This window comes from Aplidium turbinatum, chromosome 16 (assembly GCF_918807975.1).
Source record: "Aplidium turbinatum chromosome 16, kaAplTurb1.1, whole genome shotgun sequence".
NCBI lineage: Eukaryota > Metazoa > Chordata > Ascidiacea > Aplousobranchia > Polyclinidae > Aplidium > Aplidium turbinatum.
Genome location: NC_137487.1, coordinates 10633894 through 10658427, shown reverse-complemented (window position 1 = coordinate 10658427; position 24534 = coordinate 10633894). Strand labels below are relative to the sequence as shown.

General features: G+C 37.7%; 1 protein-coding gene and 1 pseudogene across 1 annotated transcript; both read left to right on the top strand.

Annotated features, from left to right (window-relative positions):
- Window positions 1-10065, top strand: LOC145785630 (protein unc-93 homolog A-like). The gene is made up of 8 exons (XM_082597306.1): window positions 1-145; window positions 562-708; window positions 3395-3573; window positions 3762-4193; window positions 4818-4988; window positions 6212-6446; window positions 6968-7135; window positions 7518-10065. Exons 1-8 carry the CDS (start codon window positions 34-36, stop codon window positions 7598-7600), a joined length of 1527 nt encoding a protein of 508 aa, XP_082453432.1. The 5' UTR covers window positions 1-33; the 3' UTR covers window positions 7601-10065.
- Window positions 10066-23752: 13687 nt separating this feature from the next.
- Window positions 23753-23849, top strand: LOC145786030 (U6 spliceosomal RNA; annotated as a pseudogene).
- Window positions 23850-24534: the final 685 nt, after the last annotated feature.

The window sequence follows — 24534 nt, the reverse complement described above, 5'->3', positions numbered from 1 at the left end:
AGCCTGAATTTCTAGGCTAGGACTTTTAAATAAATGGCAGTAAATCGCCAATTTTTAATATTTACTTTTGGAGTGTTTTTACAGTATACAGGAATCAATGGCGTCCTAGTCCTGGTGTCAAGTATAAACATTGAAGATGGCTTAGGTATTGTAGCCTGTCATTTATTTCTATTGATATAATTATTTTGCCTGATTTGAATATTGGTAAAAATGCTAACTTAATCGTTTGGAAGTTGGACAACCTAAAGACACGGTGTGATTACATTTTGCTCTGGTTGTTATTACTCAGTATCATAAAGCTGTTGGCATGAAATAAGTGTTTTCATAATTTACGATAATTCTATATGTGGGTTATACCTGTGTTGAAGTGTGAAGTTTTGAACTAATTTATTAGCTTTAGTATTTAGATAGATAAAACTTTATAAAGTAGATAAATTTCTTACCATTTCAACATTCATATTATTTTGTTGGCATTTACTTGTTGTATAAACAATGGACAATTGGACATAATGTTAGAAGTTTCTGATTTGCTCTGCAGTACATCAAACTTTATTTTGACAGGTACGACCTCACTTGCTGTGGCTTATGCTTCATCAATATCTGCTGCTTTCATTGTTCCTATGTTGATTGAAAGATTGGGATGCCGACTTGTGATTGCAATTGCCGAACTTGGATATTTGCTTTATGTCATTTCTAACGTATACACATGTGAGTACTGGTTTTAGAGTATACATGTAGCATGTTTCAATTGATTGTTTATTTATCAAAAACAAAACACAAAAGTGACATACATATATAAAACAATTATATCGTAAATACAATGTTTAAGTTTTGTTATTAGTGGGGAGACAGCGAAACGACCATACCGTCTACTAGTCATCCCCCCCTGGAAATAATAATTACACTGGTCAACAGCAAATTTTAATCGAGCTTGTGATTGATTGATTCTAGAAGCATTTTGTGCGCTGATTTCAAAAATGTCTTTACTTTTTTCCTAGCACATCATGTTTTCTAGATATTCCAATTTTAAAATTTTGAAGACATGCCACATTTACAGGCAAGTAAAGCAGTTTTTTTATTCGCAAATTAAGTGTGACGTCATAATAAAACAATGATATAAACAATAAAACAATGATACGTCATAATCAAGCAAAGGGACAAAATAACTTATCCAAACTTGGAATCTGCTCGCCGGCCGGTTCCTCATGATGAAACCATGTCGCTACCTTTACCTCCACAGGGAGGCCTAGATTCCATTGAAAATGATGGTGATGACGTCGCTTCATTAAGCGAACTCTCATCAACAAGTTCTGAGTATCAAGAAGAAGAAGAAGGCAGGCCACAGTTATTTTCCCAGGAGCACCTGAATGATTTGATTAGAGACCTTGGCCTTTCAAAGCAAAAGTCAGAAATCCTTGCGTCAAGATTAAAAGAGCGAAATCTGGTTGAGGAAGGTGTTGCAGTGAGCCATTACGGAAAACGAAACAAAGACCTCGCTGCTTTGTTTAAAGTTGATGGCCCCTGTGCTTTTGTCATGATATTGAAGAACTTTTTACAAATTGGGAGAAGTTCACAATCCTCATGAGTGGCGAGTTTTCATTGATTTCTCGAAAAGAAGCCTGAAAGCTGTTCTTTTACATAACGGAAATGAAAAACCGTCCATTCTCACAGCACACTCGGTGCACCTAAAGGAATCTTATGAAAACATCGAAATTCTTCTCAATGCTATTAATTACAGGGATTATGAGTGGAGTATTTGTGGAGACCTGAAAATGATTGGAATCTTAATGGGGATGCAAGGGGGATTTACAAAGTACTGTTGTTTCTTGTGTCTGTGGGATAGTCGCGCTACTACTGAGCACTACCAGAAAAAGGATTGGCCAACAAGAAGCTCCTACAATCCTGGATGAGAAAGTGTCCAAAATGTCCCGCTAGTTAATCCTGACAAAATTCTTTTGCCGCCGTTACATATCAAACTCGGCTTGATGAAGAATTTTGTGAAAGCAATGGGCAAATCAAATTCAAACGGTTTTCTGTACCTCTGTAAGAAATTTCCAAAACTAAGTCATGCATAGCTTAAAGAAGGAATATTTGTTGGTCCAGAGATTCGAGAAGTTTTAAAAGATACTGATATTGAAAAATCACTCACTTCATCAGAATGTCGAGCATGGCAATCCTTTAAATGGTTATGCTTTAACTTTTTGGGAAATTTCAAGGCTGCTTCCTTCAGAAAAGGTCTTGAGAGGTTGCTCTCAACTTACAATGACATGGGCTGCCGCATGTCCCTCAAGATTCATTTTCTTCATTCCCACCTGGACTTTTTCCCTGAGAACCTTGGTGCAGTAAGTGATGAACAAGGTGAAAGGTTTCACCAAGATATCCAAAGCATGAAAGCACGCTATCAAGGGTTCTGTACACCTATGCCCAGCGATTTTAATGCAGCAATGTCTAAGTGTCATTGCAACATTTTAAACACTATCTTTGGTATCATGCTGAACGTTTTTCTTGTGTTTTTGTAATATAATACAGGGAGCTTAAAAACCTGACACTTCAGTATTGTGCTAGCTCAAGTATTTAGTACCTCAGACAAGGTTTAAGAGGCATTTTTTGCACTCTAGTGTCTAGTATGCATACATATTATGCAACTAAATAGTGTTTGTTTTGTTTGTTTGTTTATCTTTATCCTGCATTGCGGGAAAGCGGACTTGAGCGCTATGCATCGGTGTACTCCTTCTGACATACACCTGACCCACGCTGCAGCCGACTGCAATGTCTGTTTCCGGTTGTCTACTTTACTTATGACTTAAATTTGGTAAGCTACTACCCATTACTCGAAATCGATCACTAGGTAGAGGCAATTATCGTTAAGTGTCTTGCCCAGAGAAACAACAGCAAGTGTGGGTGGCTGGAGTCGAACATGCAGGCTCTCGACTGCGAGCCCAACGCGCTAACCACTCGGCCACGGCTGCCGACTCGGCCACGGCTGCCGACATCTGTGAAAATCTGTGAAAGCAATGCACAAATCTGAAACACTCTGCTCTCTGAAGCTAATCTAAATTTGAAAATTGTAGCAACAAAATCGGTATTTGAACGCAATATTGACGTTTTTGGTCAAAAATTTTCAGACCAATAACTTTAAAACCTGATGTGCTAGAGCGAAACTAGCGCCAGATTTGAAATCAGCAGCAAATTGTGGTCTAAGAAAAGTTACTCCCATTCTCGATTAAATTTTTTTTTCAAATTTTGTTAACCTGTGTTATTATTTGAGTTATGAAACTATTCATAAGTTATGTTTTAATAAAATTACTTATTTTGGTGTGAAATTGCTTAATTTGTTTTATTTGAGGTTAGGTTGTCGATAATTTTACTTCTATTTTATATGTGATCATTCCAGCTTTTAACATTATAATCGGTGGTTTCCTATTCGGTCTTGGAGAGGCAGGGGTTTGGACAGCATATCCCATTGTTACATCACGATTTGCCTCCACACATTCTAACAGTGGATCTAAGAGTGAAGAGACGTATAAGAACCACTACATTGGCTATCTCTTTACGAGCGTTCAAGCCAGCGTCGTGAGTTAATAGGCACCTTGTAGTATTTCTAATTTCTTTTACATTGCAAATTATCATGATGCACATTGCAGCCAGGGTGTTTATCGTAATTAAAAAAAGAACGTTTTAAAGTATGCTTACTCCTGTTTTTTCCACTTTTCTGAATTTGTGAGCTTAGAGAATTGTTAGAATCTCTGCTACTTTTTCAGATCTTTGGAAGCATTGCCGGGTTTGCGATCCTCTCTGTTGATCGTTCTTTATCCAAGCCGACAAATCACACCATTGACTACTCAGTATGTGGTGCCAATGACTGTCAAGACAGCAATGTTACCATGGCCAATTTAGATCTCTATACTCCAGCATACAAAAGTACACGATATATAGTAATTGGAGTTTTTTCACTAGTGATTATTTGCGCAATGTCTTTACATTTAATATACCTCCCAAATGACAAACCAACCTATGCACGTAAGAACGATGAAGCAGAAGATATAGAAGACAATTCTGATGACACTAATGAAAGGGAACAAAATGCATTAGCACTAAGTAATGATGATGATGTAAGTTCGAAAAGTGTCACATTTGCCAACGATGCGTCTGAATCTGAGAACGTGATTGTTTTCCACGATAACAGGCCTAAGGTAAGATTTTTTTAAACCAGGTGATTACAAATGCTTTTTGTGTAATGTGGGGTACCGTGCAAGCTTACAGGTTTGTAAAGTCCAATATCTGCACAAATAAAGCGAGACCGTCTGACGTGTCTCATTGTCACCGCACTGCAGCGAGACTTGCTGTGTTGCAGAATCTCGTTTTGTTTTCACTGCCAAGAGTCTATAATATTCATCAAACGCTTTCTAGAAATCGACTGTATTATTTTTTGTAGACGGGTAATTGTTTGCCCTGACATTGAGGCCACCATGTCTTCAATGTTACATTGCAAGTCAAAGCAGTAACACTGTAAGAGTGTAAGTGTACAAATACTTTACATTGCAATAAACGTTTGCAACATTTTGCTTTAAATCACTTTGTCTTTGTTCCACACCCCCCCCCTGTAACATGACATACAACATAGCGGAAGTCATCATGAATTTCCCAGAAAGTGATATCTTTTTGCAAAACTCTTTAGGATACTCTTTTATTGATAAGAAACGATCTCTTTTTGCAAATTGCTCGTGGCATCCAGTAACGTTTTTTTTTATAAAACGAACTTTTGTCATGATTTCATCGGTCACTCTTGCGGCTGCCCACGACTTACTTTTCTGTAGATGCATGGATGTTTGCATTTGAAAACAACAATCACTTCATCAGCAAAATTATTCGTGGAGCCGAAACAACTTCTCATAATGTTGCTTCCCATATACAATGGACTGGTGATCGGTTTCGTTGTCAGTGAGGTTACGCGGGCGTATGCCTCATGTGTCCTCGGACTCGATAAGGTGCGTCATATTTGCTGTTAACGTATTGGGCAGGTAAACGTGACGGTGAGTATTGCCATGGCCATCTAGAGATACGGCCTGAATTGTTACATTTTGCAGACTTTCCAGATTTTTCCAATGAAATTGAATTAATGAAATTTTCTAAAAACAATATTTTGACGTATTTTCGACTGTTTTCTCCAGTTGATAAGTTGGATTATAACATCACAAAGCTTTGAAAAACAGATATAATTTGATTCAAAACGTTTCCGTAAGACTGATTAGCCGCTTTGCTAACAGTTGGATTGAAAGTTTTTTTTAACTTATATACTTATTTTTATTTTTACTGCTTCACCGGGCAACAACAAGCTTTTATGGCGTTACTAGTCAGCAAAAATTTAAAAAAGACTTAGAAAATTTCAGACAGCAGCATCAGTCAAAATGTGACAAATCAGGTCTCACTTCTAGGTATCAATATTGTTACATCATTGGAAAGTTGACCGCGTCAGCACTTGCCTGGTTTTATTGATATATATAGCTTACTTGTGGCTAAATCGTGTAGCAAACTTGTAAATATCTGGCACAGAAGCTGTAAAGCAGGGGCCGGGAATCTTTTTAGACAAGAGAGTCATGAAAGGTACATATTTGTAAATGTATTTCTGTGAGAGCTGTATAAGGCATACAAGTAACATGTAGTAGTGGCTGGCGAGTTGTGAAAGTGGGCCCGGTCTTCGCTGAAGACGAGAAAAACAGCGTGGGTTCTGGGAGTCCTCCCCCATAAAAAATAAAAAATCACATTTAATTTTGTGCGTTCTGAGCGTGTTTTCAGTTATAAATTGTGATGAAAAGTTAAGATGAAAGTTTCGCTGTTTGAACTTTAGAAAGTTAGATTTATCGGCGAGCCAGATGCCGTCATCAAATGAGCCATGGCTCACGATCTGTGCATTCCTGACGCTTGCTGTAAATGGAAGCTTAATCTGGAAGCTCTCTTTGCCTGTGGTCGTTTATTACTGTAGAAATCTGAATAAGCTGATGAAACCTCTTTTTAATGATGTTACAGTTATGTTCATAGATGTTCGGTGTCTACAATCCAAGATGTTACAGTTCATGCATCGTTTGAATCAACGGTTGCTGACACGCACATATTGTAATATTGTCGATGTCAAATTTGGACTTTCATCGCAAGAGAAAAGGAAATTCCTGTATAAACTGTTGTGATTTTAGCAGACGTTATTTATGTGCAGGTAGGCATTGGAAGCATTATCTTTGGCACTGCTGACGCCCTGCTGTCCTTCATTGCGGGTAGAGTGGCCGGAAAATATGGCAGAAACATTCCTTATGCATTCGCTTTTTTACTGGACATCGCCGTCTATGTATTTTGCTTGTGTTGGGTAATCACTCCTAACACGGCTTGGATGGTCTATGTTGTGTTTTTCGCTTTTGGTATCACTGACGGAATATGGCAGACGCTGATCAACGGTTAGTAAATACTTGGTTGTACCAAGCTATGTCTCAGTCCCTTATATTCATCTAGTGCAGTGTCGTTGACGAGACACGTGGTGAAAAAAAAACAGACTGAATTAGTTTTTCATTTTACCATTTTATCGGCATGTTAAACTCAACTTACTGTGCCCCTGCTAAAAAGAAGCTGGGCACAGAAAAAATCGTAAAGTGTGAGTTGTAGCGACAGCGCTTCGATAAAGCTTCGCGTCGTGATACATAAATCCTTATCAGCTCTTTACGATAAAACTATAATGCCGCTAAGGCAATTTTATCATTAATATCAGGCTTTTACAGTCTTTATGAGCGTACTTGGTCAATTTTTATTTGCATTTTTTTCTCTTTAAAAGGCAAAGCAACTACCCAGCTAGCAAACTTGGTATTTTTACGTTAATTCATCGTCTGCAGCTGGATATTATTTGGAACTCCAAGCAGTACAAGTCAAAACATGTTTCCCTTGTGTATGTCTCTTTTAAAAAACATTTATGTCTCTACTGCAGTTATGTACGCGGAGTATTTTCTGGACCGTTCTGAAATTGCGATCAATCTTTGGAACGTGCTGGTGAATATCGGAACCTTGACCCAATTTGCAATCAGTACATCGCTGTGTGTTTACCAGAAAATCTACCTCCAAGTAACGGTGCTATGCCTCGCCGCTTTATCTTACGGTAAACTTTCTTTCAATATTGACGTTTGTGTGAAGTAAGCATGATTACAGACACTTCTGCACGCGTGAGTTTGCTGAGCAATTCATTTCTATCCCACTCAGGTTGTTTAATTTTGCTTTCTAAACATGTGAAAAACTTGTTTGATTATTTTCACATGACATATGTTCACGACTTTCTAATGATTCAAGGTGCACTGTGGACTTTGTGTGCTTGCTTATCTTGCAGAACGTAGGTTATACGAACAACAAGTTGGCAATCATTTCCCGTGATTGCTATCACTCTATTGTGCTAACGCTTATAATGTACGTTCTGAACGACCTGCTTCGTCGGCGAAGTTAACACTTGTCAAAAGTGTGATAATTTAAGGATTATTGTTTTTCAGGTATCTCGCAGTACATTTACTATCATCCTAGAAAAGCAGTTGCTTCTACAGACAGTCTTGCGAAGCCTGAAGAGATCAATTAGCCTTGTTTCTCAATCTTATTTTTGTCAGTCTCTTTCTATACGAATGTGCAATGCATTTTTGTTCAATGTTTTCATCTGAAAATTTGTGCTGTTCCTCCGAAAAAGATAATTTTAACCTGGAGAAATTTACTGGATTAGACGTTGTCGTGGTTTGTGACATGGTATTTTTGAATGCCTTTTATCTTGATTTGCTTTCAATGCTTTCGGTTTTAATTCTGTGATGCTTTAGTGGGAATTTTTACCTGGTGATCGATGTGCATTGTGCACTGGTGCCGAAGTAGCGTTTTCATGAGAAATTGGTTTTCAAGAGGTAATTAAACAGTATCTTCAAAATATAGTTGTAAATTAAATTTAGAAAACTTTCCAATATGGACCGAAAGAAAAGGTCGGCCACTCTTCAAAGCAATGGCTGCTGTTTCGACTGGAGGTGTTTAGCTGGTTATTTTCAACGGTTCTTGAAAATCTTCTGATGTGCCTTGACTGTATTTGCACTGTGTTGGACTATAACTTGAATCGGTACCATCAGCCTTCTGTCCACTAGTCCCCAGCATGTCCACTTCTGCTCATTGGTATGCACTTGTTTTTGCGATACTTCTTCTGTACTTTGCAGAGCTCTTTGAGTGTGACTACTGCATCTCTGTGACTCTGGTTTCCACCTTGATAAGTTGCTCTTGCTCGTTATATTTATATTTCTTTTGCTATTACACTTACCAACTGAAGGCATTTACCGATAGCTAGCTATTAATTATTCAACCATACGTTTCATATGAACAAGGACGATGATTGATGACATTACACAGCTTTGTCATCACATCACAACAACGTTGTTTTACAATTGAGGTTCTAACTTTTATGTTTTTTTACAAATAGACTTATTGTTTTATATACCAAGTTACTTTGATTTGATAAAATTTCGTCAAGTTTGTAAAATTTTAGGATTTTTTTGGACTTGTTTGCAAAAAATGTTGTTTTTGTCCCTATTCTGGAAGCGCATTCTGAGCTGTGCATATATTTTTGAATGCCCCAAGAAAGCATCTAAAAGAACAGCTTTATAGAATGCCTACAATGTGAATTTCTTAGTCGTAGAGGGCCAAACAGGTTTGCTACGATATTTTTAGAATGGTTTATATTATGACAATTTTACATGAAACAACTTGCAGAAACCAAAGTGGTTTGAGAACCGGTTGATTAAAGTTCCTAATGTATGAACTGCAAAGTTGGAGTTGTTCCCCACTTTAAACTATTTTCATCAACAGCTTCACTTACCGCTGGCTTAGTGACTACGGTACTACCGTTAGTAGTAGTGTAGTCACTTATCGGTATCATTGTCCTGCTCGCAAAAGTTGCTTTTTTAAATTGTAGTGGTTAAACGACAATTAACGCGCCTCTATCCATTGCTGACTCTTGCTACTCACATCACTCATTATCACACCCTCTCCATGGTCTGGTCGCTTTTCAGTGTGGTTTGTCTGTTGAAACGTGGCGTTTTTTCGAGAACCAGTATGTTAATTCTAAGCTCCTTCTCCAAAGACGTACTGTGATGTCTGTAAAGATCCTTTTATTACTTCTACCGTCCGTGCATTTGTGATCTGTAGGTCGCTGCAGCAGACGGGGTGTTTTGACCGGTAGACATTTTAACATAGCACAAATTTTCCTACGAACCAGTTAACTGCAGTCATTGTCAGAGAGTTGATCTTGCTTTGAACTTTGGTAATTAAAGAAAAAAACAGAGTAATGGCAGGGGTGGGAATCGAATCCACGCCATCGAAATAACTACTTCCTTGACCCTAAACCACTTGGTCAGGTTGCTGATGGCGAAACGCTCACTTAATTGACTTTCTAGCCTACATGAGTCACATGACTGCAATTAGCTGATTGAAATCTTGTCTTCTGATTCGTTAATAAACCTCATCTGCTGCAGTGACTCCCAGGCAGCAAAATTCGTCACTTTTGCATTGATTCAACGTCATCAGACGTTGAATCAATGTAAAAGTGACGGATTTTGCTGTCTGGGTTGCAGATTACAAATACGCCAACCGTCTCCACTAGAAAATCAAATTTATCGTTATTTCATAAAGGATTGCACCTCTTTTTTAGATCTGTAAACTGACACAGTGTTTTCTTTTATTTATAATTTGTTCGTTATTTTGTCACTTGATGAAATCTACAATTACACACAAAGTGCTGAAAGTATTGAATATGCAGAACTAGAAACACAGTCGATTGGTTCTCTTATGTCTTCGTTCAGAATTTTATTTTTCAGTTATTTCATGAATGATTTTTGAAACAGCTTGCATTTCTTGACCTTTAATTCTTGCTATGTCTTTTCGACCAGTATTCTGAAAATGTTTAAAGGGATACTAAAGGAAAAACCTAACTTGGCGATTTTCCACGTTCTTTGTGTTTAACATGCTACCATAAAACGATTTTCAATAAAATTTTGCCCCATTGCGGTCTGATCAGCATTCCGCGCGTACTTTTGTCAGAGCTTTCAAAACCAGAATGGGCCTGAGCAGCGAAGCGTGCGACTGTACAGTCTACGTAACAAAAGACGAGCAATCAGCTGATCACGCAACTCTTGTTACTGCCGGCGATTTAACTGTAGGCTATGTATATATGTACATCAAAACATCAGATTTTAACGTCAAAACATCAGACAGTTTGCTCAAAACCTCAGATCTGATGTTAAAACATCAGATGTTGTAACGTGGCTTTTGTTATTGGTGTCTTTTGTGACGTAATCTCGAGCTGTGTTTGCACTTTTTGGTCATTTTGAAAAAAAAAATGAAAACAGATGAAACATTGGACTTTGGGCCTTGCCAGCCTCATTGAAAACAATTTTTTTTTCGGCAATTTTTTTGAAATGTATTCTTGAATGTTCAGTTTACGCATTTTAATGCTTAATTCCCGTTTGAAAATTTCATTTAGTATGCCTTTACACAAAGCATCAGGAGGCTGCGTTTTACTAGAGTTTTACTTTAGTAAGTTAGCCTGAGTGCATTTTGTAAATTTCTTTTTGGTACGGTATCTTTATGTGTTTGATGCCGTAGCTATAGCTAGGCTAGCCTACATTCCAAGCAACAGTATGAGCCAAATGCTCAGTTTGACGCAGTGGTCAGTGGTAAATAGGCTAAGGGAACGTTCAAATATTACGTAACGCCTTCAAGGGGGAGGGGGGGGTTTATGCAAAGCGTTACGTTGGCGTCACATCGGGGGGGAGGGGGTTCAAGCAAAACGTTACGTAACGCTTTCGAGTACGGAATGGTAGTTTTTTGTGCTGAATTTGTAGTGAAAAAGCGTTACATGGAGGAAGGGGGGATTGAAAAAAGCGTTACGTTGGCGTTACATGGGGGAGGGGGGGGGCAAAAATTCGGAAAAAAAAGCGTTACGTAATATTTGAACGTTCCCTAAGCTTACTTTTGAAATCACGTTACAAGTACGGTATTCAAATACAAGTTTAGCTCGCAATGGACTGTTAGATTTTAGTTCAAATTTGATGCTACTGCCTGAAAGTCGGGGTTCTCTGCATCGTCGTACTGTGATCATGTAGGTTAGCGAAAAAATTCACAGAGTGAATTTCACGAGGATGACGAAATAACGAAGATAAAACGAAAAAATTCACGAGGATGAAGAAAGGTAAGAGGTCATGATATGAATGTTCGTAGCTCCTTGCATGTAGGCAACCAGGCCTGTATCATTATATCAATGGTGTAGGGTAGGAGCTGTCAGCCTTTTTCTGCATACAGGCCACTTTGGCACTAAGAAAAGACGTGAAGGTCGAGCTAATGAAGCTTTGCATAAGTTGATTTTTACGTTAGAAAACAACGCATTTCGTGTCCAAGGCGACATGTAGCCTAAATATTTAAAAATAATCGGAAGGTGTTATTTCCATAGGTGGGCAGAAGCGCGCCATTATTTGGTAGGGGTAGCGCCGCTACATTTTTGTTGGAATAGCGATGCTACTTTTTTTCAATGTAGCAGAGAGGCGCTACATTTTTTTCAGTCGCAGTCCCACTACTTTCCAATATAAAGTGAAAAAATGACTAGTTTTTGGCGATTTTTCATGGAAACAAGGCGTGAAAATATTAAAGCAGAAATTATTCGAGTATCGCGGGAAACATTGTCGGCATCCACAACAGTAAGGTATCTGTGTTGAGTAAAGTAAAAAAAGTTTACCAACCACTGCCCAACATTCGATTACAAGCAATATTAGTCTATGAAAAGATTCTGACAACTTTCCCCCCACCAAAAAAAAAACGTTCTTGGAAAAAATTCGTTATAAAAGAATTTATACAAATTAGCTTGCATTTATATCAAAAACCTATGTTACCTCAGGCTAATGTTGCTGAAAACAAAGACCTCTGCATCATAGATAACTTTTTGTTTCTAACAAATAGAAGTTCAGTTGAGAAGGATCGATCTTCCTGGCGTCAGCACTACCTTTGAGACTTACGTGGCATGAATTAGTGGTGCGATGCTGATGAGCCCAGCCTCATGGGCGAAACACGAGTCCATCGCTGTCAATTCTTGCTAGACTCGACTGCCGAGAAACAAATGAAATTCAATGAGAATGAACACTGGCTGCGTCATTGAGCAATTTTGTGCTTAGTGATTTGTTGAGTTGATGCTTGTCATCCAATAAACATTACTGCATTGACGTTTCACACTAATTCGCACCACTAAAACGCTATTGAGTTAACTAAATGCTTTCAATGATTATTGAGACTTGTTTTGCATTGAATCACTGGACAGGCCACTTTGTATGAAATTTCTAGTTCAAGATATCAATTTGGTAGTGAGCAACTGTTGACCAGAAAAAATCAACATTGGTTGATATGCTACATTTTTTATAGCTTGAAAAGGGATAACTTCGTGATTCCACAATATCTAGAAGAGTGAAGTTGAAGTAAATGGTTTGTTTGAATTTTAATGAGCACATTTTTGTTGGAGACATTATAATGGAAATGACCTCTTTTTTTATGCCAAATAACATATAATACCAGGCTTCATCGGACTGCCAGGTCAGTTACATAACCTAGTAGGCCTAATGAGAGCCCTGATGCGACACTCGAAAGGGCGCTTGTTCGACACCGCTCAAGAGAACGCTGCTATGCTTTTAGAAAGACACAAGGCATGCCTGAGGGTGGACACGAAGATGGGCTTCCTTGCTTTTCTGTCCACTTAATCCAAATATTCAACAATCTGGTTGTAAGCCTGCACATGACAAAATAATCAGGCTTCACAATAATATAAACGTAATTGGTTGCGAGTGAAAACATCCACCTTGAATTTTCCTATCTAACGTCTGTTATTTGAAAACAACATTCCAAAAGAAGTGCATTTTCAATAGCTTAGCCTCTTTCTATGATAGCCTGATAATAAATTTCAACCAAGAGGGGAATAGTTCTATAGCTGCATTAGCAATAGAGTGTAAGTTTGAAACTTATAGACTAATCGACATAAGACTAAAATCCAATTATTGGTACAAAGTTTCACCGAGAGCTTTTATGTAGCTCTCCTAAAACTTTTATTCTTCACAGGTGTTTAAAGATTATTACGCAGACATAGTCAATAATGATAAATTAAAAGTGATTAAATAATTTGTGTTTTTAAAGACTGGCCGTTTAGGCTATCATATAGTGAGAGGTAGAATAATGCTATAGCCTATGTTAAATGCTGGAAAACTTGGTAGCTGTTGATATCTATTTGTGACATTGTAGGCTACAGTAAAAAAACAAAAAACACACAGACTGTAGCTATGCAACTTCAACAAAACGTTAAGAAATTAAAAACCCTGTAGACTTGCTTTTACAAAAGAAACTATACGGCAGTTTATTATTTCGATAACATGAATAACAAATAGATATCAGTACAGATAGACTAAATTATGTTGCAATGAACCATCGAAAGAAAAGCATTCACAAGCAAGCAAAATAAATAACTATATCACGAAATATCGTGATATGGCAGAAATTTGTGTAACTTCTAAGAATCTGAAAAAAAGGTTGAGGAATGCAGAATGGAACCGGGTAAAGCCAGTCCGCATTCTAGAAACGAAAAGGTTTATGCCCCGAGGCTGCAATTAGTTGCTAGAAAGTCTATATAAACGTTGCTAAAAGATAGTACAGCAGTAGTAGCATATATTACAACAACATGGCTACAAACAGCTGATGGCTAATAAATGAAATTTCAATGCCGCTTTTGCATTGATTGCAATGATGTTGAGCAACATCAATTAAAAAAAAAGGTAAGCAAAGTTGTAATTACTATTGCCACGTGAGTAATAGGCTACTGTAATTCTAGTTAAAGTTTTACTGTTCAAAATCGAGTAAACCGGTAGTTTAAAAAATGCAATTGTGGTCAATAAATTACTTAAGATGTCTAATTCTTACTGTCATGCATTAAAGAACGTATTTTTTAATTTAATTTACAGATAGGCCTACAGACCCTATTCGGTCATCCCTATATTTGGCACTGGTAGGCTATAGCCTATCTGCCCTATCATATCCTATAGGGCTTAGGCTATATTATTGCTACCGTACATTGTAACTGCACTAAATGTGAAAGCTCAGAGGTCTTAATGAAGTTGGATAAGAAGTTCAAAGATACAAATCAGAAAACAAAGGTTTCCAAGGAAGGTTGTTTAAAGATAAGCAACGCAAAATAAGTGACCACCACGTTGCTACTGCGCACGTGGAATTCGATCAACCCAGCCAGTTGCATAGACGTGGTGGTGGGTTTGAAAACGATGCTTGAAAGATTCAAAATCAGCAACAAACGAAACATAGAAAAGTACTTCCCGTTTAAAAACTTCTTTCTATAAATTAGACGAAAATCTATTAAAACAAATACTTTTGATGAACTAATTGTAGTAACTGTGTCTTCGTGCGCTGTAAGCATTTAAGCAACATCTAATCTAAGCAAACCCACTGGACTTGAGATTCTAAAATCTTGTTTTCTCTTCTTATGCCCACCCATCTTGTGACAAATAGCATACGGTAAATAACAGAAATAGCTTCCCACAGGTTTCAATGTTCTGCAAGGTCCTAAGATTATCCGGGTAGCCAGTCTATATCTATCTTTGATAATTTACTGAATGATAATTTTTGTTTCTGTACAATTCGAACAAATTATTACTATGCGTTCCTTTCATCTTTCAAAAGCAGGATGCACATTGCACAGGTTGTTGAAAACTTTGATTATTATATCGGCAATGCTTCTTGATACGGTATATTTTCGTTGTTTATATATTTTTCCTATATCATTTGCCAATACTTCCTAGTTTCAGTTTATACGTTGCACTAGTCCAGGTAACAAACGTTTACGTTTTTTTTTTCTTTTTTTATCTGAGAGGCTGCTGAATGGGAACAGTCATTGTTTACCAAACATAAACTTGATAGTTTTTTAGAAGGCAAACAGCCCACACAGAATTTTTCTTGGGTGCATTAGCAATCAATAAACAGCAATGACTCAAAACAAGTAGCTGGAAGGCTATTTCTACAACCATGGCTTGATGAAGTAAGAGTAAGACGCAGTTGTCGTCAGCGTATGCTCAAATTCTATGAGTGGAGACAAAGGACCAGATGAACTTGAATTCGCTTTTAATTCCAATTCATACACAACATGAATTTGTTGTATATCCGGATTTCGAGCATTTAGCTCTCTTCAGTACAACTTTTAAATTGCGAATGAACAACACTACAAATGAACTGGTATTTATAGCGAAAATGTGTCAACAAATGTAATAGCAAACCGCATCAATGTATTATAGAGCCTCGGGCAATCGTTTCTCTGAGAACATTATATAATTACTAACACGTTCTTAAGCCACCACAAAGGTATGTAAGATGGTATCTCATTAAAGCAACTTTATTTTCTATGAAAAATATGAAGTCTACTCTTATGATGGAAACCAATTAGATATTATTTAACATAAATGCAATAATATCCGATGGTATGTAAATGTAAAAAGTGACAATGCCATAAGGCAATAAAGTATCGTATATCAATGTTGCTGATACATATAGACAGTTAAAAGATGCGACTAACAGCTGCTTTTCGTTTGCAGATTTTCTTCAGTCAATTCATGAAAATACCAATTGAACAACAACAAAAAATACTTAGTGAATAACAATTTGAAAAGCATCATTGTTTTAAAGCGATAAAATTAACCCATGACGACATAGGTTCAAGTACCTTAGACTATTTGTACTATCTATTATTATAAGATCGACATGCAGTTGCATTTTCTCTTTTTCGTGCTGTGTTAAACGCTTAAATCACTTTGATGAAAACATTACTGTGCATTCACGCTTCTGAAACTGCAAATTCCTGATGACGTCACGTCCTAATTTGGTACCTCCAGAACAGCTGAGCAGCAAATGCGCAGGCTGCAGTGACAATGACTGGAGCAGCAGCTGAAGTGAAGAGACCTTGTCAGCTGATAATACCCAGATGATGCTCGGAGTATATAACTTTTGTTAGTTGTCAAAAGGTTTTGATTTGAATGCAAGTCTGGTTGGCAGGAATACGCACAGAGTTGAATTGAGAAAAAAGATAAAGTAGTTCAACGATTTGTGTGTTGATTGAATGAGAAGCAACAGAGCTCAGTTTATTTGCATTTAATACATTTTTTAAATGGAAGTTTCATGTTACATAGAATATAGATCATTAAGTGTGAGCATAAAAAGTCTGCAGAGCTCTCTTACAAAGTAGCGTTTATGTAGCATTTGCAATGATACCCTACTTTGGGCTTCCTAAAAACAACTGCTTTAGGTAACACAGTGTTATGTCAATATTTTTGACTTTTTGTGCATGTGAGACATGAACTGCAAGCAAAGCAAATACTTTGCGTGGTAAATGAATGAATAGTGAAGTGTATTTGTTAGTAAAGGTCCAAAAAATATTATTAGTAGGCATCCTTCCATCTTTTCAGATGATGGTAGCACCCTGGGTACGGCAGCTTCTGATATGGCTCTGAAGTCCAATCCTGGCGTGGCAGTCTCGTCCACAGTTTGGACATATGAAATCAGAGGAGTTCTGAGGCTGCTGTCTCTCTTTTCTTCTTTGTCTTCTTTCCTCTAGTTGCTTCCTCCGCCTCGACTGACCCTTTGCTAGACCCGCACTGACTTCGTAGCGCCATCTGTTGCGATTTGCTGCGATCAGTTCCCAGCTGGCAGGGTCTATGTCAGTCTGCTTCAGGTCTCGTTTGCAAACGTCTCTGTAACGCAGTGCGGGTCGTCCTACTGGGCGTTTCCCTGTGGCAAGTTCACTGTACAGAATGTCCTTTGGAATGCGCCCATCCTTCATTCTGGATACATGCCCCAACCAGCGTAGACGTCGCTGGCAGAGGAGAAGGTGTATGCCCAGGGAGCAAGAACGTTCCAGAACAGTGGTGTTGGGTATTCTGTCCTTCCAGGAAATACCAAGAATGCGCCTCAAGCAACGAAGGTGAAAGCTTTCAAGGCGGTTTTCTTGTCTGGCGTAAGTGGTCCAGGACTCACTACTGTACAGCAGAGTACTAAGAACACACGCAAGGTACACTTTGAGTTTTGTGTTAAGTGTCAAAAGATTATTGTCCCACACTCTCCTCCCGAGTTGAGTCATCACTCCTGCAGCCCTGGCTATCTGTCTGTCGATTTCTTTATCTAAGGACAGGTTGCTGGTGACCGTTGAACCAAGGTAGGTGAAGTGGTCTGTCACTTCGAGCACTTCTGGTCCTATAGTGATGACAGGTGGCTTGGGGACATCTTGGCCCATGACTACTGTTTTCTTGATGCTGATGGTCAGTGCGAATTCCCTACAGGCGTGTGCAAACTGGTTGAGCAACTGCTGCAGCTTGTGCTCGGCGTGTGCTGACAGTGCTGCGTCGTCGGCAAACAGCAGTTCTCTGATCAGCACTGTGCGAACCTTCGTCTTGGCTCTCAGTCGGGCCAGGTTGAACAGTTTCCCATCACTGCGGGTGTGTAGGTGGACACCTTGTGTGGAGTGACCGAATGCAAACTTCAGTAACAGAGAAAACAGGAAAACCAATCAAAAAGTGTGCAGACAAGAACAAGCAGATGGCACGCTGGGTGGAACATTACCTGGGACTATATTCAACAAAAAATATTATAAGTAAACACACTGGTTATGCTAATGCTATGGTGGCCATTATTATTGACTGCAAATAGGGTAAACCTACTGTATAGGCTACTGTATTGCTTTGAAGTCCACAAAACAACATCGAAAATCCAATAAAAAAGTGATACATCAAAGCAACAGTTATAAGATGTTGCTGTTTACTTGAAAAAAAAGTGTTTTTTTTAAACTATGTGAACCTATGTTAAAAAAGATGTTTACAAAAAGTGTTTTTCTCTTCAAAAACAAATAAAGACGCAGTTATTTAAGAACAATAATGCAGCAGATTTTATAAACAAGCTAGCCGTAGCCTCAGCTAAGGCTACAACTAGATTTTGTAATAATCTAGCATTAAGATTTGTAACAGTTGAAAAAATAAACCTTTCTACGACAAATAAATTGAGATTGGTATTAGCAAATCTATGGTTAAATAACTGAAAAAGAAATGTATCGAAAATCGATAGTTTAAATTGAATAGTGGTTTGACTCTGCTGAAAAGCAAAATAGTAGGCTATGCCAGTATAAGCGTTAGCATGTACTTTCTACCTTGCACGTTAGTACAGCGCACGAGAAACAGGCCCGGATTTAGGGGGGGGCAGAGGGGGCAGTTGCCCCGGGCCCCCCGACTTTTGAAGGGCCCCTATGTGGAAAAAAATGTGATTTTGTGTTATTTTATTCCTTTTGACCTTTAAAGTTTCTGCAAAATGGTGCGCAGTACTGGACTGATGCTACTGTAGACGTAGAGATGGTTTTTACGCGCCGTAGGCGCGAAAATTTTTTTTGCACGGGGGCCCCCGATCTAAAAGTGCCCCGGGCCCCCATCAGCTAAATCCGGCCCTGACGAGAAACAACGTTTTGTGCTGTTGCTTCAATTTACTTATTTCTTGACATTGACATAGTTTAAACATTATGGAATGTAAAGAAGTATGTGTAGAGGGGCGACACAAACAACAGAACACTTGCAGCAATGTCACATAAACGATGGAGTAGTACCGTAGAGTTTGGCGCTACCATGCGTTGACCAATCGCCGGTAAAGTGGATTAAATCGTGTTGATTTGGTCCTCTTCAACCAGCCATTGTGTGACGCTTTCGCATACGCCAAAGCAAAGGGGATTTTAAAAATTTTGTAGCAAGTGGTAACAGTTTGCTGAGATAGGGTGTAGTTTGTGTACAAGTTTGATAGAAGCACGTTAGGCTTTATCAATGCCAGTGCATGAATGAAAGTATCAAGACAAATGAAGTTTAAAGAGCAAAGTAGAAGGAATAAGATTGAGACACGTAATGAGGAGTGATGAGAGTAAACGGTACGAAAGTCGGAAATTAAGAAAATGAGAGAGGCTGAAATTGACATGGGAAGAAGAGAAATGGAATAACTTGGTGATGATGGACTTTTGAATGAGTTGAACTGTAAGAACGCTATCCGCACTGGTGAATCTGCATATAGCAAGACTGGAGTTAGAAGTAAATGGCAAAAATGAAAATTAGGCCTATTTTTGATAGCTGTTATTTAACAATAGTAGTTGCAACGGAGTGATGTAGACCGATTCCAGGCCAGGATCATCATAATCACTTTTCTTCCTCCGCTGACCAAACCAAGCATGGTGTCTTTTTCGGTTATAGATAAATTGTTCGTAAACTATTGTTCGTAAAACAATTGTTCATAAACAGTTGTTCGTAAGCATTTGTTGGTAAAATTAAATCCCTAAAACAATTCTTCGTAAAGCATTTGTTGGTATACCTCAATTCTCAATTGCATGCACGAAGAAATGCTTTATGAACATTGTTTTACAAAGAATTAAATTTACGAACAATTGTTTTACGAACAACTGTTTACGAAAAAATCGTCGGACACCGTCTTTTTCTAATGCTTTACTTCTCGTGCTCTAAATATGAAAGTACCTGCTTGCCTACTCTAGCTTCTAGGATTATGTTTTAATTTCCTCTAATTGATGACAATCTGATCTTCTTGACCTTTCATTCTTACCATAAGTTATTTGATTCTAAGTTTTACAACAACGGCGAAGCGTTAAAGTTGCTTTTGTGATATTCAATCGTGAAAAATTGTTACTGCACATTTCACAACCTTTGTAAACTAGACCATTTATTCTTACCATCACATTAGAACAAAATGTAAGTCAACTTTCAAAAACAGTATTTCAGGTTTGAAAATGTGCATTTACATGTTTTTAACTTTGTCGATAGTTTTAAAAGGGTTGGATTTTGTTTGGATTTTTTATACCGTTAGAAGCAATGCTACCACAATAGAATAATAAATAATCAGATAAACCCGATAAACAACAAACTCTTCAAGAACAAAGTAGATCATGGAAATGTAGTAAATGATTATATTATCATAAATTCGTAATAGGCCTACAATGTAAAATAACGGAGTTTCTACTTGTAGGCCAAGTGAAGTTTTTCCTGAAAGTAAAGCTTTTAATGTAGTTCGCCGCTGCCTTATTGTATTACTTATTATGACAATAAATACTGTACTATTAACACTATAAAATGTGCTCAATGAGAAGCAAAAAAGCCAAGCTGATCGAATTATATTAAATATATAGTTACTCTTCGCCTAAAAACCTTAACGGCCTGTTTCACCCTCATGAGGATCATCAAAGGGTTCTTATTCAAATAGATTTACAAATGCAATACTGTACAACACACAACAAGAATAAGATGAAACAATAGGACATATAGTCATCAAGTCAGCTGCTTCCAGTATTTCTGCATATCATTTAGTATCTTGCCAAGACACAGCCCCGTTCTGAAGCGGTGTCTCATCAATGTTCTTTCGAAGGTCGCACAGAAGTTTTCACCACTGAGTAGGCTAATGCCACGGACAAATGTAAGTCAATCTTGGCTGTTCATGTTTAGTTCGAGCTAAAAATAAAAAAAATAACTTGAGTTAAATTTGAATTAGCAATTTTAGTGCTGTTTTTGCAAATATAGGTTTAATGCGCTCAGGGCGCTAAACAACCTACCGTATATCTTTTGTGTAGACATAGTAGGCCTACCGAGGCTTGGCAGAGTAATGCGATCATTTGTTCAGTGTTCCAAAGGACGCCGGTACGCTTCTACAGGACCGCTCTAAAGGACTCAACCTTGTCTCTCGTCAAATCAGTGGTACACGAAAATAATGGGGAAGCTCAGTCATAACTAGAGCGATTTTTTGTCACTAAAGTTACTTTTTTTAGTTGTGCCAATTAACAAAAGAAATGTAGAACTAAAATTTCATGGTTGTGGGTTCAATATTTAAGAGGTTATAACGTTACCGATAGTCACTTTTTGTGTTAATTTTGTTTAATTTAAATCCAGTTGTTTCGGCTTTTATGTAGTAGGCTATCTAAACTTATGGATTGCTTTGTTTAAAACATTTCCGCTAACTTAAGTAATGACTAGGGCGATTTTTTGTTACTAAAGTTACTTTTTTTTTGGTTGTACCAATTAACAAAAGAAATGTAGAACCAAAATTTAATGGTTGTGGGGTCAATATTTAAAAAGTTATAAAGTTACCAAAAGTCACTTTTTGTGTTTATAGGTTACTTTTCATTTGTTAGGTCACTTTATTTTGCATACTTTTTTGCCCAATTCTCTTATTTATTTATCTTTCATCGCTACTGCAGAGATGAATTTACATTCTATGTAGGCCCAATGCCAACACTTTTGATAAATCTTCTACTATGATGCAGATTTTAGGTTTGCAGGAGCTCATGCTTGTTCGTATCGCGTGTATTCCCGAAAACTCGTAAAGTCATTTTTTCGATGAAACAAATTGTGTTAACTATATTTAACTACTTGTTTTCCCTGCAACAGCTAAATTGTTTGATTGACAGAAACTCTGCCAGAGAATGTAAAACATTACATATGTGTAGTTTAAATGTGCAACTATAATTTGAGCACAAATTAAAGCTAATTTAAATGTTTTTTTTATATGTTGAATTGTTGCTTTTTCTTTCGCTTTCTTGTTTTCGTTGAATAAAGTTACTTTTTGGTTACTTTTTTGCAAAAATAGAGTCACTTTTTTGAATTTTTTAGGTTACAAAAAAATCGCCCTAGTAATGACTACTACTGTCTTTTAATATTTATTGCGATGTTATGCTCACTGAACCCTTTCACTGAACACGTTTGGAAAAGAACTTCCAGTTTTCGAAAAGAAAATAAAGCAATCATTTTTGTTTAATGTGGTGGTAGCCTAATGGCGAGGCCACAGCTTTGCTGGTAAGAACTGCTATGGTTTGTTACCAATTTGAATGGCAAGTCTATTTTGACGTCATCACACTTAATCTTGCTCATGTTGCTAAATCTTCATGTACCATGTTTATTATTTATATATTATGCTTCAGCAAAGACCAAGTTGATAGCCGCATTCTAGAACTTATCAATATTGAAGCAAACATTGTTTGTGACGTCAAACTCGTCATCACGCACAACATATCGCATTTAAGGCACATTTTTAATCGATATTTGTGCTTATTCGTTTTAAATGATTTTCAATTTTGCTTGCGTAAAATAGACTGTTTAAGCTGTGGTTCGGTCGTGTGAAAGTGGTAAGCGAAAGTGTAACGTGGGGTCCAAAGATTGCTTCAAGAACCTTGACAAGTTTTAACGGACTCTGCAAATGTATGGATTTTAAGAAAGATACCAAAATTTTAAGAACTTCACATAAAATATATATAAGAAAAAATTTTCAAGGTCATTTTTATACGTGGAGCTATGGGTTTGCAGGCTGCAAATTATTTTTAAAAGGGTCCGTGCCTATTAAAAAGATTAAAACCAGAGATATTGAAAAGTAAGTATAGGATAAAGGGTGACTTGTATTGTTGTAATCAAACTTTTACAAAGAACATTATTTTCAATAGTTTTGTTGTTAGCCTACAATAGTTTAAATAGGCTAATGTAGGATTAACTTAGCCTAAGGAATAGGAATATTAAAATCAAAAACCTAAGTGGGTATTTTCTCGGTTATTCTAGAAACACAAAGTGATGTGGTATGTGTAGGCTACGTGTAGCCTATTCCCGGAGGCAAACAAAGCTGAAAATCTTTTTGATCTACCGGTAGGCCTACTCATATCTAACGTAATGACTTACTTTCCTCATTAAAGTACCTTTATCAGAGGCAGGGGCGCCGGAACGATGTTTGACTGGGGGGGGGGGGGGGCAGGATTATGAAAAAAGGGCACTTTTGTTGCTGAAAGGCCAATTTTTTTTTAAATTTTAAGATAAGCTGTAGCGATAATGCTCATCTATCAGCTCACTATCGAGTATTGATATAAGTGTCTGGTACAGTATACAAAAAAGAACATGATGCTATGTTATAGGTCAGGGGTCACCAACCTTTTTTGCATGCGGGCCACTTTGGCACTAAGGAGAGCTGTGGCGGGCCGCACTAATACAATTTTAGGTAGGTTGACTCTTATGCCAGAAAAGAACGCATTTCGTACCCAGTATCCATAGCGTTAGGCTACATGTTGTTCATATTTATGTTAAAATACCGCAGCAACTAAATTAATCGAACAACGCTACTGCCAGGCCAAGCTCTTTTACAACACTTTTGACTTTTTTAACAATGCCTAATAAACAAGGCCACTTGTTTTGCGCACTTATAGCGAGGCGAGCGGTTTCATTAGAATATTCATCGCCAAGCACGAGTGGTATTGTCACTTCGCTTTACAAAATATCTCTTGCAATTAACAATGTCAGTAAACAAGGAAATGTTTGACACATCGCATTACAGGCAACAATAGTGACTTGCAAACATATCAGCGAAAAATATGCTCCAATCACAGGGGAAAAGAAACTAGGCACCATGAAACAAACGCTTGTGGAAATCACCGAAAAATCGTAATTCTATCGTAATTCATGAACAGCCTTCCCTCTAAAAAAGCAATGAGTTGGTTTTTCATCCTTTTTGTGAGAGTTTATAAAACCGTCTTTCTTTTATTGTAGACAACTGTCACTTGCGATGCTTATCAGCGTGGCGAGAATTTGTTGATTAACAACATTTTTGCAGTAGCCTACTTGCTTCGGCAGTAGCCTACATATACTAAAATTGGAACGATACAGAGAAAATTAGCATGGTCTCTGCGCAAGGATGACACGCAAAATCGTGAAGCGTTCCATATTTCTTTAAAAAAAAAACATTTTGCAGTGGTACTAAGCTAAATATTTTCATAATACAATCACAAAAAGTCTTTAAATTTATATATAATATTTTGCCAATTTATTATAAATTGAGTTGGCACACCGACCTATTTTGCCAACAAAAACTTGCACAAAGAGAATACTGCTCGTGAAACACAATCACGGTGAAACGCACACTAGTGTTTACATGACATTTGCAAGCTTAAAATAAGCAACCCTATGCTAACAGACATTTTCGAAATTCGAAGACAGACGTTTTAATCAACCACTGGGACAGTGTGACTGGACAATGGACATCGCACTGGAATAGCTTTAAGCAAACCCCACCTAGAACTATAATCTGATTTGTCGGTCGGTGGAATCGTACGCAAAGCGAAAATATGCTTTCCGGAAAGTATTTTTTGCCATGTGCTCTTTAACTCCTCAAGAAAAGTATTTTGAGTTATACTTGTACGCTGATACCTTCCGCGGGCCGCAGCGATACAGCGTGGCGGGCCGCATGCGGCCCGCGGGCCGCCAGTTAGTGACCCCTGTTATAGGTTAATGATGTAACCTGCTGTATTGCAGAAGTTTGTGCCGTGAATATTACTTTGAGACAAAAATGAAATATTATAGTTAGGCTACAAACGAAGAGCAGAAATTATTATATTGCAAATGTGCTGTAGCTTAC